This window comes from Nesoenas mayeri (genome assembly GCF_963082525.1).
Source record: "Nesoenas mayeri genome assembly, chromosome: 12".
In the NCBI taxonomy this organism is placed as follows: Eukaryota; Metazoa; Chordata; class Aves; order Columbiformes; family Columbidae; genus Nesoenas; species Nesoenas mayeri.
Genome location: NC_137547.1, coordinates 8,657,870 through 8,671,949, shown reverse-complemented (window position 1 = coordinate 8,671,949; position 14,080 = coordinate 8,657,870). Strand labels below are relative to the sequence as shown.

Below are 14,080 nucleotides of genomic sequence, written 5' to 3'. Positions count from 1 at the left end.
CTGCACAGTGCCCCACCACCCTGGAGCATGGAGCTAAGGCACCCCAGTGCACAGAGCTCTAGCACCTTCATGCACAGAGCACCAGTTCACTTGGTGCATGGAGCTCTGATACCCTGATGCACAGAGCCATGATCCCACCGGGGCACAGAACCCCAGTCCCCCAGTAGGTAGAGCTCTGGCACCCTGGTGCACAAAGCCCCGATTTCACCAGTACCTCGAAGCAGGGAGCTCCCGTACCTCGATGCCCCCTGCTCTGAGATGCACAGTGCTCTGTACCCCGCTGCACAGAGGCTGGGTGCCTTCATTGTACAGAGCCCCGGTAGCCCAGTGCAGGGAGTCTCAGTTCCCCACTGAAGAGTGCGCTGGTACCTGCAATGTGTGGATCCGTGTTTCTCCAGGACACAGAGCCCTGGGAGCCTGCCTTGCCCCAGCCAGCTTTGGAAAAGAGTCCTGTGCCCAGGGGTTACACTTCCACCTCCTTTCACCCCTCCCAGCGCCTTGCAGAGATAGCGAGTCTGTTAGCACTAAACTATTTCCTGTTTTTCTGTTCCTCGTCAACTGTTGTGAACCCCTGGAATTTCATTTTGTGTTTGTTAAAACCGTTGGTTTGGATTACGTTCATGGGGGATGATAACACAGCCAGGCTGGGCGCCCTCGGTGCTCAGCAGCTACTGGTGTCACTGGTTTGTACGGTGGGTCAGGGCACCCTCACACAGCTCCTATCTCCCATCGCCTGATGGGCAAACAGCCGCTTGTCTGTACAAAATCCATCGTGGGCAGGAGCCGGACTGCTGAGCGAGTACAGATCTCCTCTTACATGAGCAAATATGACTTGGATCTGGTCCAAATGCATTTGGGTACAACCCACTGCAGAAATCAAAGCTCCACACCTGGACAGCCACTAGCACCTGTTTTCGAGGCATGTGACAGTGACAGCAGCCAGCTGGGTATTTTGCAGTGATTTGATGTGGACCTTGTGGGCTGGGAATGAACGCAGAGCTGTTTTCTCCTGTTCTCGCTGGACCAGCTGCTCCCAACAGGCCCGTGGTTCTCCCTGCTATGAGAAGCAGCTCTGGGGCACAGGAGGGGAAGCTTCTCTCCTCTCCGAATTAGCCATGATGGGCTCACATGCACAGCACAGCTCACGGGACACCTGATTCTGCCCACATCCCAGCATTCAACACATCCTGTGTCGTTGCATATTTCCCAGTGCCTGGTGCAAACCCTCAGGAATAATTTGCCACACACTGAATCCTTCACTGTTCTATTTTCTTTTTAATTCATTTACAGGCAGCAAAAGGCACCTCTTTAACGGATGTTGGCCCGAGGTGCAAACGAGACGAGCTGAAGGCCAGTCCAAAGGTTGCTCCCTTTCTTGTTAAGCTCTCTTTGCCAGAGACAGCACAGGAGGGCAGCGTGCCTGCTTTCACAACCATTCCCTTACAGACTAAGATTTTCCCTGAAGTCAGATTATCTCTTTGGCACCAGAAAAATCCTCTCTAACAGCTGTTCCAGCGAAGCAAACACAGCCGAAGCACACAGCCTTCCACTGGAACAGGAGCTTCGCAACACCCTTGCTCCCTCGGATGAGCTGGAAGGGTTTCTCTTGTAACCTTCCCAACCATGATACTGGACAATGAGCTATTCCAGCAACTCCCCCTCTTCCTGGCAGATGGGAGTGATGGAATTTATCTGCCTACCCGTGGAAACAAGCAGGAGATGGGAAAGGGCTCTCCTGCCTCAGTGCAAACAGCAGGCAGCCTTCTGCCTCTCACTAGGGGAGGATCCATCAGCTGGGGTCTCCATCACACCTTTGTTTGTGACCCTCCTACACCAATATATTTTTCTCGAGGCTGAGCGAGGTTCCCAGGCCCCTTGGGCCCAGCCAAACCAGCAGGTCTCACCAGTAGGAGATGTTCACGGCTCCCACCGGTCCCTTTGCGCCCAGCAGCTGGGTGAAGAAGCATCTGCAGGGATTCGTCCTCTGATGTGGGATCAGGCCCCTCAGACACCGTCAGTTCTGCCAGGAAAAGCGTAAAGGTTACACCAAATCGGACTTCAAAGTGATTCAGCCGCCAGAAATGATGCCGCATGCCAGCTCAGGTTTAAAAACAACATTTCTCAGATCTCTGTCAGAACTTCACCTCATTAATCCTCCATTTCAAAGGATATGAATCGCACCTACCAGTATAGACTGGTTTGTAACATCCAAAGTAAATTAATTTTCCCTGTAATTGTTCAACCTTTCAAACAACAGCGCTGACTCCTACTGCAATTTCCATCTGAAAAGAACTTTCCTAGGACCCATTTCCAAATGTGATGTCAAAGGACTTGGGCTCTGGAATATCACCGGGGAGGTGTCTTAACATCTGCTGGTGGATCAGAGATTTAGGGCTGTTCTGTGTCACCCCGCAGCTCTGGACACCAGTAGCAGGGGGACACTATGGTCCTGTGGTCCCATGACACTGGCTTTGCCCCTCTTTTGGACACAGAAGCAATCAGTGATTTAAAAGTGCTTGGAGATCCTGATATGAGAGATATTATTAACCTATGAACATAAAGACCGTGGGGTACAAAATCTTGTGGGTTAACTCTAATCAGCTTAACCAGGCAATTAGAAGAGCTGCGCTGAGTGTGGAAGTTTCTGTTCCACTAAGGATTTTAAAACTTCAGTGTGAAGCGGAACAAAGTGCTCAAAATTTCAACAAACCCCACGAGGGGAAATGAGAACTAAAATTTCCTTTCAAATCCACTGGAACGTTTCAATTTCAGCTTTAGAAACGCATGCACTTTAAACCCATTAAAAAAACCCCAACCAAATTTGACATATCTTATTTCAACAGCAGAAGAATGCAGTTCCCCAGCCAGCTCCCTGGGTTGGTGACCAAGGCGTCCATACCGAGTAATGAGGGAGCTTTGACCCCAAAAAAGAGGTGAAGGCACCATGAACCAGCACCCAGCAGCTCCTGGGGGCAGCGGCTGGATCAGGCCCTGGGAGGAGACACCAAACTCCCGCTCTGGCCGAGCTGGGAGGGGATTTAAAACCCGATCCAGAACGGATGGATTTGGCACGCGTTCCTCGCTGCTGGCCAATGCACCCATGGGCTTCTCAGCCCCCGTATCCCTTCCAGATGGGAATCGTGCTACCAACCGACATATCGCCCAGAGGGGTGTTAAGTGACTCCGGGAGGGACAAAGGCATAAAGAGCTGCCAGACTCGAGAAGTTGGATGGCAAAGTGTTTGGGTTTTTTTTTTCACTGGAAAGAGACCACAGGCTTTTGGCTATGGATCCACCTTTATTGCGGATTTATATGATCCCAACTATGCTTCAAGCAACAACAAAACTCTAAACGGTGGAAGGGGATATAAAGAAAACAGGCAAACGGAGTATTTTCTTGGTGGTTAAAGTAGCCAGTTTCCAAAGGGAAAAAAAATAAAAAAGAACCTAAAATGGGATTTCAGTTCTTCCCTTACAACTGTTCTTAAAAACTAATGGTTTAACTCAAGAGGCACCGCTGTGTTGCTTTCTAAAAACCTCACCTCAAATACTACCAGAAAACAAAAGCAGAAGTCTATTTACAAGTATTACAACTGAAAATAAAACTATTGTAACTGAAAACAAAATGGAAAACAAGCCACTCTATCTGCAAAACAGTGATCTGGACACAGAACTAGCATTCGGGGGAACTCTGGGAGAGAAAAAGGAGATGCAAATTGTGAAGTTTCCCAGTGCTGAGGACAACAGTGAGATTTCTGAGGGGTTATTTCTCGTCTGGCTCTGCTGGCGACTACGCAGACAATAAACCACCTCCCAGCACCACCTTCCCCGGAGCCCCGCGTCAAACCCTTCTCACCTTCCAAAGGTCCTGCAGCTCCTGAAATTATTTTGCACGGCGACTGCAAAGATGTCCTCACTGGGAAAAATGTATTCTCCAGTCTTCAGGAGATCCTCATCTCATCTGCTTTGCTTTCTGTGGAACCAGGTGGTTTTTGGAAGCCAGTCACCACCAGGTACTGGCATCCAGGCGGCAGCGACTGTCCTGAGTCCAATAGCTTCATCCTCGGCAATATTATTTCCAGTTTCTTTATAAAAAGCCGCTGTCATCCTCAGCGCTTGCCTGAAAACTCAGTCCCCAGACAGTGTGTAACATTTTATTAGCAAATACGCAGGTATCGCTCGCTCTCGTTCTGAATTTGCCCATTTTCACGTTTAATACTGTGTTTGTCAGCTTCCCATTCACAACGCAGAGGCGCGTTATCTTTTATCACCGCACTCAATGCAGTTTCCAGGGCATTAACCTCAGCTCTAAGTGTTCGGAATTGATCTTTCTCATTTCCAATTCCAGTCCTCAGATCCCCAAATTGTTGGTCCACAGAGACTAATTTGCCACCGAAATAATCCATTTGTCGCTGCAGGATTTTAAATCAAGGCTCCAATTCTTGCAGCTATAGACTGGGAATGCAGTAGGACTTTTTTCCACGATTATTAGTTAAATCCATTTCGGGAGGTTCTCTGCATGGAGGGTCAGATGATAACGCAGCCTCGGGGGCAGAGCAGGGAGACTTGAGAGACTCAGCTAATTGGAAATTAAAGGCAAGAATAAATTCCTTGGACTTTAAGCACAAGTGGATATTAAGCTTGTAGCAGATATTTAAATATAAGAAAGGAATATCACATAGACGCAGTCTTAGACAGACATTGTCATTCCTTTAGCTTGTATGTTTTGAAAAAAGAAGCCACCAACAAACCAGCTTCAAGCTGTGGGTCCCTGACCGATCAGTAAATCCCAGTAGCCCCACTCCTGCCCATCACTATTGCTCATACAACCCCAGGCAGGTCCCGCAGCAGCTCCCGTGAAGCCAATATCTGCCCCAGTACAGCCAGTTCCTCAAACTGGGCAAGTATTACCCGGCCCAGCTTCAGCTCTGAGGTTCGGCATGATTATTAAGGGCAGATGTGGTGATGCACGTCTGTGTTTCATAATCTGAGGGCGGTTTGGAGCTGGGGCCGTGCTGGTGGCCGCAACCTCCGGCCGCATCCATCCCTGGTCCCCACACCAGGCTCAGAATTGTGCTTGGGCAGCTGTGTGGGCTGGGAAATCGATCCACGTTAAAAATAATACAGGGAAAACAAAACAAGTTATTTTTAACCCAGGTCAGTCCCGTGATCTGGAAGGCGTATCTGTGAGACTGTCCCAGAGCAAGGTGTTATTCAGTTGTTTTACAGGTGCACACAGATGAATTGTATAATGCATTTCTGATAAATTAGTTTATTTTTCTTCATTAGTTCTTTATCTCACAACTTTATAATATGTACATCTTTGGGAAAGGCATTGATTTAAAATCCTCCTTAGTTATCCAGCTGTAAAACTATTATTATTCAAATTCAAAGCAGTAGCTTCTTCACATTAAGCTTTGATCTTTTATAATAAAGGGACATGAAGCAGATAATAAACAGACATGAAATCAACTCACTTATAGCAGCCAGCTTTCTAGTGTGAAGTTTACATCCAGAATTTACGCACAGGGAAATTATTTCAATGAGGAATGAGGACTTTGTGTGCTGGGTAACCAAACAAACACCGGGTGCGCTGAGGACAGGATGGCTTGTCCAAGCAAGAGGGAAAAAGCAAGATTTTCAAACCTGCAAGCTGTGAAAGAGTGAAGGATGAAGCGGCAGGCGGGGGACAGCCCGTGTGCTCACGACGTGCGTTCTGCAGATGCAAAGAGCTGAGAAATGTGTCTGGGCTGGTGCCGAGCTGCTAAGCTGCCACCGTGCGACGTGACCTCTCAATAAGCAGGACGCAGAAAGACAAAGCGCCGTTACAATTCGCAGCAGGCGCGTTCATCGCGATCCAAGAGCTGAGGAGGGTTTTCAGAGTTGCAGCGCTGGACTCCCTCCACTGGTGGTATCTTCATCTGCTGGTATTCGTGGACTGCAGGGCTCTTAACAATTCTGGGTTACAGAAGCACTAAAGCAGAGGTGGACAACACCCAGAAAATGGGAAGCTATTGATTTCTGTTTGGTCTCCTGTGCTGATGGACACACATGACTGCTGCAAGTCCTGACTGAAGAACAGTCTCCCAAGACTTGAGCTATCCCCACTATGTCAAAACAAGGAGAAATGTTATGGATGAACTGGAAATGCCTTGGCATACTGGAAGGACCATTAGGAACATCGTAAGGCAGCTCAGACTATCAACAAGCCCCATTTGCAGATGTGCAGAGAGATGCAGAGGCTCTGCCAGCCGATGAAGGCTGTGACTCCTGACAGGTGGAACAGTAAGAGCCGACTCAAGTGCTGTTCTTATTACAGTCTTATAGGATTATCCAGCTTCATGAGATATACACTAGGAATTACTGAGGAGGGGATTACAGGTGGCATAAACCATGGGAACGGAGAGAAGGAGAGCGTTTGGGATGAGGGGAGGGTAAAAAGCAGCCCAGAGCAGCAGCACAGACACAGAGCAGAGCTCTCAGCCTGTTTCAAATCAGCCCTGAGCTTTGCTTGGGAAAGAAGAAGGGCTGTTTGCACGTACAGGGTGCCTCGATTTTTCCCAATGCAGCACCACACCATACAGAGAGGGCACATGTACTTATAAAATCCGGGAGGGGTGGAAGCTGGGCTGTCGGTGGTGCAAACAGCACTTTCAGTGTTGTTCTAGCTGCTCCCCTGAAGCCCCAGAGTAACTTTGCTCGGTTTTGTTCCAGACATGTTTTTTAGCCATAGCGAAGGGTGTGAAACAGACTGAAAGGCAGATGAGAAATTTGCAATGTGAAATTGTGCGAAGGATCGGCATTTACCGTGAACTCTGTTTAAAGAAGTGCTACACCCAGGCTGTGGAAAGTTTGCACAAGGAGAATTCCTCAGAGAGCGCACGCTGGAAACAGGGTCAAGAGTTAACGTCTGATGTAAACGGGCATTTCTGAGCCTGTAGTTGGCTGGGCCCAGATCATGAGACTAGAAGCGTGACTTAAACCATATTTGGACTCAGGTTTTTGGAAATGAAGAAAACCCTTTAAATGAACAACTGACCCTCAGTGCCCTAAGAATATCCTGCACACCATCAATAAGGCAATACTTACACAAACACTATCTTCAGATTTTTTCATACCATTACCTAGGGAATGTTTGCAGCTCCAGACGGAAGGAAGGGAGGGTGGGAGCACTCGCTTGCACCCAGCGATGCACAGCAGTGCTCTGGGCCATAAAGCTGCACCCAGTGCTTGCAAGCTTACGGAGAAAAGAAAAATAAGTCGGTGTCCAAAGAGTTCACAATGGAAATCAAATGTTAAATCAACAAGTGACAGGCAAGCAAAACAAGGGCAGGGCTTTCTGGTAGCCCTATGTTTCCTGAACAGTTCCCCATGGCTGCTGCTGGGGCATCCAAAGGAGCAACGATTTGAGAAAGCAGGTTGGGTGGAAGGAGGAAGAGGAATGGTGCGTCCACGGCGTTTCTGGGGTGGTGGCAGAGTTGTGGTTGTCCAGAGAGCTTTTACAGTTGAAAGAGTCTTCACTGAGAAGTTACCATTTACGGAAACAACTGAAACAACAGAGGAGCCAAGGCTAAACCCTGAGCACTAGCAATATAAACATTGACCCTTTTGGAAGAGCAAATGATGATATCATAGATACATCACACCCTTTCTGTGTAAACAGGAGTGCCAACATGAGAAGACATGCGTTGTAAACCCTGTGTCCGGCTGGTTATAGCTTCTCTGTGTAGCTCTTGAGAGCTGCAGAGATCAGTGAGGCCAAAAGCACTTCCTAGGATCAGGCTTGGGCGGTGTCAGGCACTTTCCCAGCTTCTCACAGCCTGGAGGAGACCAGTTCTGTTAAAACCAAACACAAAATACACAGAAAAATTATTCATACCACGTTATCTGCTAAGCCCTGTACCGTAACGAACCCCTTTTGATTCTCACAAAGACGCTCTTGTGTCCTGCGTGAAAAATGAAACCCCTCTTGCAGCTGACGCTCCTGGCTCATCAACTTCCCAACTCCAAACACTACTCAAAAAAAGCTTTGAGAAAGAGTAGAAATGGTTCTGCAGCAGAAGATTCCCTCTCCTGGGATACCGCGGTGTCTCCTGTGGAAATGCAGTTTGCTGGGACTCTGGCGACCGTCCTGTCTTTCCTGTAGTAGAGTGGAGCAAGCAGACCATGAGGTGAAACCCCTAATTTTCCTTGAATCCAGAAAAAGAGTTATTGTTCTCAGCACTAAGACATCCACACACCTTGATGAGGAAACAAGCAAAAAGTAACAGAAGGCCAAGAGTGTGAGAGAGGTAGGAACGCCTGTTCTAATGAGCATTATGATGGGTGAATTCATGAACAGATGGAGTTGGAGACATATATGAGACAACTACTCCAGTGCATGCAGACCAAAAGTATTAATATTTGCCTCTCTTGTTTCCATGTTTCTTGAACTACCTTCCTCCAGTATGTGCACAACAGAGAAAGGACATCAGCAGGGAAACCGCATCTTCCAAAGGGATTAAGGGAGGAAGGAATTTGGATTAAAATTTCTTCAGTTTCATGGAGTTTTATCATTTTAAATTCAGGACTGCAGCAATGTTAATGGTCACAGTTCCCATTTTGCCTTCAAAAAGCTTTTGTGTTCATTCTCTGTTTCTCCCTCCCTCCAGGTCTGTCCGTCCATGGGAGGTTCCTGCTGGCACCTATTAAACATCAGTTCAGCTTTGACCTATTGCCTTTCATTTTACTCATTTTTATCCTTCAAATCATTTATGTTTTCTTGGAATTGAATTCCTATAGAGTAAAAAGCTTAACCCCAGAAAAAATGCCGGAGCAGGTTTCTATTCCGCAGAGCTGACAACAGATGGCAGTGAGACACCAGCTATGGCTGCAGAGGGAGCAGAGCAGAGGGGACCTTTGGTGGAAGGCACTCCATGAAGGGCTCCAGACGCTTTAAGAACAATCAACGTTCTTTTCTAAATCCGTTTCTCAATTTTAACATGCACAAACACCGCTGGAAATTTCAGATGCCTCCAAAGAAACAAATGAAATATTTGTTCTTTTGAAAAAAAAACAAACCAAACCAACACAACCTCAACAAATCGTGTTTGCTTTAGTCTTGCAGTTCGAGTCAGCTTTCCTGGACTGAGCTTAAGCATGAGAGCCCTGAGGACACCATGTGTGTTGCAAGTTAAACATGCAGACAAGCCAGTGCAGTTCTACTGCATGGTACAATTTCTCCTGCGCTTCCACAGGAGGAAAACGCAGCAGAACGGGCTCGGCAGGAGCTTCATCCTCGCTGCTGGTGGGACTGGCCACAGGCGGGCCAGCAAATCCTTCCCAGCTCGGGAGCGCTGATGCTGCTGCACTTACAGCAATCTGTGACTGCAGCAGCTGCAAAAAGATCCGTCTGCTTTGCTTATGTGTAAGTAAAGGTGATTCTTCTCCTCTGTCCCAGAAATGACATTAAATGCCCATAGCAAATAAACAGATGACAGAATTGAGAAGGCAGCGTTAGGCTTAGTATTAGTAGGTGATATTTATCTCCCAGCATCTCCCAAAGACAGATTTAGTGCCCAATCAACCCCAGCAATACTATCACTCAAAAATGATCTGGTTATCTTCATCTCTGGTCTCAAAAGGTGATAATTTTGTGCCTGTTTATTTTAGTTTAGTGACCGTGTAACTAGCCTGTTAGGAGGTTACATAGAATAGAAAACTCATTATGTAAAAAAGTTTCCTGCTGGGATTTGAACATTTCTCCTGGGATCAGAAGAGCCCTCCAGCCCACCAGGAAGGCTTTTCTGCCTCAGATGTCCTGAAAGATGTAGTCTGAGCTTGGCCAAGCATTGGAGCATGGCCTGGGCAGGCACCACAGTGCTTTGCCATTGCTGAAGCAGAAGCAGCAGCCCATGGGCTGCAAAACATGGGGCTGGGGTATGGGGTGGAGTCCGGGACCTCCAGTCCAGCCGTTTTTCCATCAGGCAACCCAAAGACACTATTTGTTGACAAACAGGGATAGCAGATGTTTTCTCAGCACCTAAACACACTACGCCAGGGTAGTCACAGAACAGGGGACTATTCGGACAGTTTATGAACCAGTTTTGGAGCCAGAACCAGCACAGAAGAAATGCCTTTCCAGTGTGGGCCTCTGGCAGCAGCCAGGCACTGGGGAGAGCGTCTGAACCCAAAAGGTCCCAGAGGAACACAGAACAGTGTTTATTAAGGGAAAAGTTGAATAATGAAAGCAAACAAGACTGAAACAATGGTCCTTCAAATCTTTTTCCTACTTAACATCCAAAAATAAAAAGATGTGACAAAGCTAAAAAAAAAGGTCTTTGCCTTCTTACTAAGAAGACACAGCTCCACCTTTTGTACTTTTCTGGCTGGCTAGGGACAGACCCTAAGCAGCAGGTGCTGACTGCTTCAGAAGTTTATTTCAGCATCGGAAAGATTTCGCCCATTACCATTTTGTGACAATCTATAGGCACATCCCCTCAGACTACACAAACTCTTGTCATCCGACAACTTTACCTCCTACAAACTACGCTGTTTTTTCCCCGAGTTCTCAACAATCCAAGCAGCATTTGACGGGAAAGCCAAACTGTGAGTTTCCAACATGCAATTTGAAGCAGAAAATAGAATTGAAAATGTTTGTCACGTTTCAAGCCATAAAGGCTTTGGAAAAGTCAAGCGTGAGTGGAATCAAGGGAGACTGAGCAAGACCCAAGATACTCACACACATCGCTGACAAAAGAGCCACTGTCCCAGTCCCACCACTTACAGCACAGAGAACTTTTGAGACTTGCAGAAGGATTAGAAAGGAGAAGAAAGATCTACAGCTGTAGATGCTGAGGTACCTCTAAGGAAGGAAGCCACAGAGTTTATCACAGCATGTTGTCAGACTTTCCAGACCTAACCCCACTCCGTATGAGCCTTCCTATGCTACTGCATTCCACAGGTAACAAACAGCCCTCTCTGCCAAACAACAACCAGACAGCCCTTTAACACAGGAGCATTCAGCTCTCCTCCATCCCTTCCCAGCATCAGATGATATTTTTAAAGCCTTTACAAAATACATTTTAAGCTAAGGATACTCAAATGTACATATTCTTTAGGCACTCACCATGACGGCCTTATCGCACACGTTAAGTTGTGGCTCCCCTGGCACCATTGTCACTTTGTGCTGCTGGACAACAATGGATATTCGCTCTATGACACTCTGGTATTCTTCGCTGGTAAAGCTAGAACGGGAAAAAAACATTGGAGTTCTTAGTGGTGCTTCATGCACAGCATTATTACAGTGGCCACATCACTGAGCTATGTCAGAAGAATTTTCCTGGGCCACAGCGAAGGAGAATGAAGCATCTGGGCTGATGGAGTCCAGCCTGGCTGGATACAGCTGATACGCTGCAAGCTCGAGTTGATTGCCAAGGAGGAAGGGTGGCATGTGCCAAGAAGGTGCTTCTGGGGTTGTGCCTTAAACAATTACCACGAGAGACACCCTAGGTACAGGACAGACACCTTGCCAGACGCGTTAGTACAGAAAGTTTGTCCAGACAATACTTGTGGTGTGCTACACTAGGTCACCTAGCTCTCCGTGCATTCGTCCTTCACTCCTCCTAGTGCTTTTCTGAAGCACATGCATCACGTGGAGGCGTTTATTGTAGGGAAAGAAAGGTAATGTCAATACTTTGTTTTTCAAGGGTGTTCTCAAGCTAAGCGCTTCAAATACAACCGTTGGCTAGTAAAACTTCACAGTCACCAAGTAAGATGAACTAATATTATGCAAACAGGAAGATGGAGAAGAATAGAAGCGACTTGTCCAAGACAAGAATACCTCGCCATTTCGCAACATTCACCCTGGGGTTCTACCCCATCTACATTCTTCCATTAGAGCTTTATTATTCCAAGCTGGGACCCATCTGTCATGCTCCAAGCCCTCATACCGGGTTATAAATTACCAGATTTTTATCCACCCAATTACTCTAGTAGGTACTTGTTTAAGTGGTTCAGGGTGTACTTCACTAATACTTCAAGTACCTCTAAAATGGAGGATTACTACCCAATGATCTCATTTTGTCCATCACGTTAAGAGTCACTTAAAAAACAGAGAGCGGCAAATTGCTTCTGAAGATAAAAGAAACAATGCAGCTTGGTCCTGACCTCAGGCTCCCTTTGCTTACAGTCCAAGCTGGCCACCAGCCTCACACTCCAGCTAATTTCCTTCTTTGAAAAACAATCCCATTTCGAAGCCCAGTAATGTGCCAACAGTTTCCAGTAAACCCTATAAATATCACATCTCGGCAACCATCCAGAGAGAAGCTGATTGTGGGGATGGGCCTGAGCTTTGCTGATAGAGAAGTGGAAGGGAATTGGAAATTACAAGCTCGAGCAAACTAATCTGTTGCTCTCACACCCAGTGGCCGCATCCTGGTGGAGAGGACATGGCCGGGACCGGCTGGGGGATCTGCAGGACCACCCCGACATCCAGACGGTTCTTGCAAAGCTCCCAAATTTGTTCCTCTCCCCACACATCCCACCTTAGCGCTCATAGCTCACTCCTCCAAAACCAGAGGGAGCGGCAGCAGTTTGGGAGCTGCCACAGACCATCCCAGACTCTCAGCCTGGTGAGGACACTCGAGGCAGAAATCACTGAGCTCAGCCAGTGTCACATCCCGGTGGCACAAGGGCCCTTTGGTTTGGAGAGATTCTATCTGGAAACCTCCTGGTTGTATTTCAAGCGCACAGGATTGCCAGCCCCGCAGCGTGCTGGAAAAAAAGATCAAACCAGATTTGAAGAGAGGGTTTAATGCTAACCTGTGTTGACACGCAGAGGAGAGCAAGCACGGGAAGGGCTGCACACAAAGAGAAAATGCTGCAGAGACAAACACACCGCAGGAGTTGGCCTGAAACCACAGGCGAGTACCAGGGATGTACACGGCGTGTCGGACACCCAAGCTGGACACGGCATGAAATGGGGGAGCCGGAAATATATTAAAGCCGACATACACAGTGATGGAAAGGGAGGGGAAACACAGCTTAGGGAGACACGTATATTTCAGTATTTCAGATTTCTAATGCACCTATTGTGCCAGGATTTAAAAGCTCTTCCAAAAGCTAATCACACTTTATTAAGATCCTCATATTAAGGATTAATATGAATTAATACATATTTTAATCAATTGTTAGAGTCTAACAGATACTCTAGATATCAAATCATTTCATGCCTCCTACTGCTGCTCTTGTAACTATCTAATGTGTTTATGTCTGTCACATACTTATGTCATCTCTCCAGCATTGAAGATCTTCTTTCGGAAGTGGACCCATAAGATAAAATGTTGCTGCTAACTAATTAAGCTCCACAGCATCTTTGCAAATATTTAAGTGCTAAAGAGATAGCCCAATTTCATCCATCCAAACGGCTTTTCATGTACAGGGTTCCAAATTAGCTATAATCTGGACAGACCAGCGGAAAACACAGCTGTGGTCTGGATGAAAGATAAACAACATTTTGTCACGACTGCTGCTTTTTGCTCCAAATATGCCAGTCCTGTTGCAATGAAAAAAATCTTCTTGCTATAATCTTAACTGCTGCATTTAGCCACAGCATTGTTGCTCATTAGCAGCCTAAGACACTTGAATGCCACAGTATAACAAAGTAAGCTTGAGTAATTTAAATCATCTTCTTGCTTTAATTCCCACGTTCAGGACACTCCTGGCTTTTTCAGCAAGCTCAGCAGCGACGGGAAATCTTGGCCTAACCTCAGCTCCTGGTGTTTCTGAACTGCTCTTCCCTGCAGCTTCTACACTTTCAGATTATTTCAGCATTTAGCACAGGCTGAATGATTTCCCTAAAGCGTGATAGAAATGGCTTGGCGCATAGAAAAGACTCGCACTTCTCACATAAGTACAAAGCTGGCTAAAGCTAAAGACCATGTATAGATTATGCTCCAAGTCATACCACTAACCTATAAACCTTGTCTCAGTAGGGCTTAACATGCTCTTAAGATGGCTCAACCTGTTGACGCTAGCTTAAAACATATCCGATTGCAGCTGTCTTCCTTGCGGTGAAGTACACGACAGTGACAGACCCCGCG

General features: G+C 46.9%; 1 protein-coding gene across 1 annotated transcript in view; it reads right to left on the bottom strand.

Moving 5' to 3' along the window:
- Positions 1–5,400: 5,400 nt before the first annotated feature.
- The window catches only part of GALNS (galactosamine (N-acetyl)-6-sulfatase), a gene marked incomplete at its 5' end in the record, with an annotated part of 45,982 nt that continues 37,302 nt past the window's right edge, over positions 5,401–14,080 (bottom strand). Inside the window, 2 exons of the mRNA XM_080351832.1 lie at positions 5,401–7,835; positions 11,107–11,224. Of these exons, the coding sequence (XP_080207958.1) occupies positions 7,749–7,835; positions 11,107–11,224 (205 nt within the window). The 3' untranslated portion in view covers positions 5,401–7,748. The remainder of the gene's footprint in view (positions 7,836–11,106; positions 11,225–14,080) is intronic.